Source organism: Protomyctophum parallelum (assembly GCF_964188405.1).
Source record: "Protomyctophum parallelum genome assembly, chromosome: 20".
Lineage (NCBI taxonomy): Eukaryota > Metazoa > Chordata > Actinopteri > Myctophiformes > Myctophidae > Protomyctophum > Protomyctophum parallelum.
Genome location: NC_139718.1, coordinates 3,091,342 through 3,093,172, shown reverse-complemented (window position 1 = coordinate 3,093,172; position 1,831 = coordinate 3,091,342). Strand labels below are relative to the sequence as shown.

Below are 1,831 nucleotides of genomic sequence, written 5' to 3'. Positions count from 1 at the left end.
AATCAAAGAATCAGCAGAATAACATCAATATCAACAACAGTAGGACAGAATAATAATGTCTTCTAGGTCTTATTCTGGACATCCATAAAATCCTTGGCTTCATTTATCTTCGCTGCGAGGTAAGGAGATCCACCTCTATCAGGGTGATTCAGGATCATCAGTTGTCTGTGGGCATCTCTTATTTTATTCTTGTTGGCTGTGGGACTGATACCTAAAACCAGGGCAGCTTCTCTCTTGGACATCTTGGGTTCAAATCCACCTTTATAATATCCTGCTCCGAACGCCGTCTTGGGAAAGTTCTGCATGGCTTGTTTCATCTGTGGCTCCATGTGTTTCATACCCTTCACAGCATAGCGGCCTGCAAATCCTACTGCTGCCAGCGCCAGTCCCGCAGCAATCGCAGTGCTGGCCATGTTTATGTACCGTTGACGTCCCTGTTCAAATCCACTGTCATAACTTCTCTGTGTTGTCAGTTATGAACTGTCTGTCACATTAACTAACTGACCTCAGTCATTGTCAGGGCTGACGTCACGCCTACGTCACGCCTACGTCACGCCTACCTAGTCGTGACGTCACCCCACCCTAGATGTTGTTTACCTCTCGACTCTCTCTCGTGTCTAAATGCGACTGCCGGAAAGCGTCGTAAAGCTGTCGTAAAGAAGTACGCGTGCCAAACATAGACATGGTAGACTATTATGGTGCCCAATATATAATTCTGGCAGAGAAGGGGTATTTTATTTTAGTTAAATTCCGGTTACAGTAATAACTGTCCACTGCGGTGCGATACGGTGGTGTTTGGTGTGTATATGTAATTAAAAAAAATCGGAGGGAGGAGCTTAATGTCTTGGGTCTGCGTGCAGGCTGGGGGGGTCGCGTGCAGGCGCACTTCCCTTTCGACGAAGGTCCTGGCAATTCCTCTCCACTGATTCCCTGCACCATGCAGTGTCAAATAAGCCTTGAGGGAAACAATAAAAACAGAATTACGGGCAGATTCTTTATCGTTTACACCCACAGCTTTGTTGTGGAAGACAACACTTATTTATTTATTTTAACACATCAAAAATGTCAAGTTGTAGTTCTCTCATTTTCCAGATCGATTCGAAATAAGTACTAGCTTGTCCCAAAAACAAAGTCTGTACTTAACATTGTCAAGTACAGTAATTGCATTGTCAAAGTGTGTGTCCAGATGTACAAACGCATCTTTTATCTGAATCTATTAGTCGTATCAACTTACCCTTCACCAGAGGTGGGGACTTGGACTCGAGTCCCGATTTTGATGACTTTAGACTTGCTTGATCAAATCAAAAATAGACTTGGACTTGCTTGGGACTTGAATGCCAAAGACTTGAGACTTGAAAATGTTCCAAGTCAAGAGGGCTCAAGTCAAGTCAAGTCACTTAATACCTTACAGCATCTGATTATCTTTTGTATGACATGTAAAATGGTTTGGTATTGGACATAAAGGGATGCCGCGGATCGGATATCTGGTCGATATCAGCCAAAAAACGTGATCTGGATCGGATCGGACTACAGCGAAAAGCACTGCAAGCACTCCACTCCAGTCCATTCCAGTACTCCACTCCAGGACTTTATTCCTCCAGCAGTGTGCGCTACAGAGGCATTGGCAGCCCCAGTCACACTTCACAGTGGCAGTGCTGCACAGTGCAGGCTGCTAGGCTAGCCACTATAGCCATTACTGCGCGCTGCTACTCAGTGTGGAGAAAGCAGCACTGACAGCCGCTCCCTTATGGGAGTATTATATATTATAAAACAAAAAAGACCCAACAGCCGAGTGCAAAAATGGACTCGCCACCGTGGCAACTACAGCAGC

The 1,831-nt window shown here is 45.2% G+C and overlaps 1 protein-coding gene across 1 annotated transcript; it reads right to left on the bottom strand.

Annotated features, from left to right (window-relative positions):
- LOC310878297 (mitochondrial import inner membrane translocase subunit TIM14-like) lies at positions 1–497 on the bottom strand. The gene has a single exon (XM_083792549.1). The coding sequence runs from the start codon at positions 411–413 to the stop codon at positions 63–65; it is 351 nt and encodes a 116-aa protein (XP_083648675.1). The 5' UTR covers positions 414–497; the 3' UTR covers positions 1–62.
- Positions 498–1,831: the final 1,334 nt, after the last annotated feature.

Excerpts from the sequence above, each read along its gene's own strand:
- LOC310878297 (XM_083792549.1), bottom strand. The coding sequence starts at position 413 with ATGGCCAGCACTGCGATTGCTGCGGGACTGGCGCTGGCAGCAGTAGGA.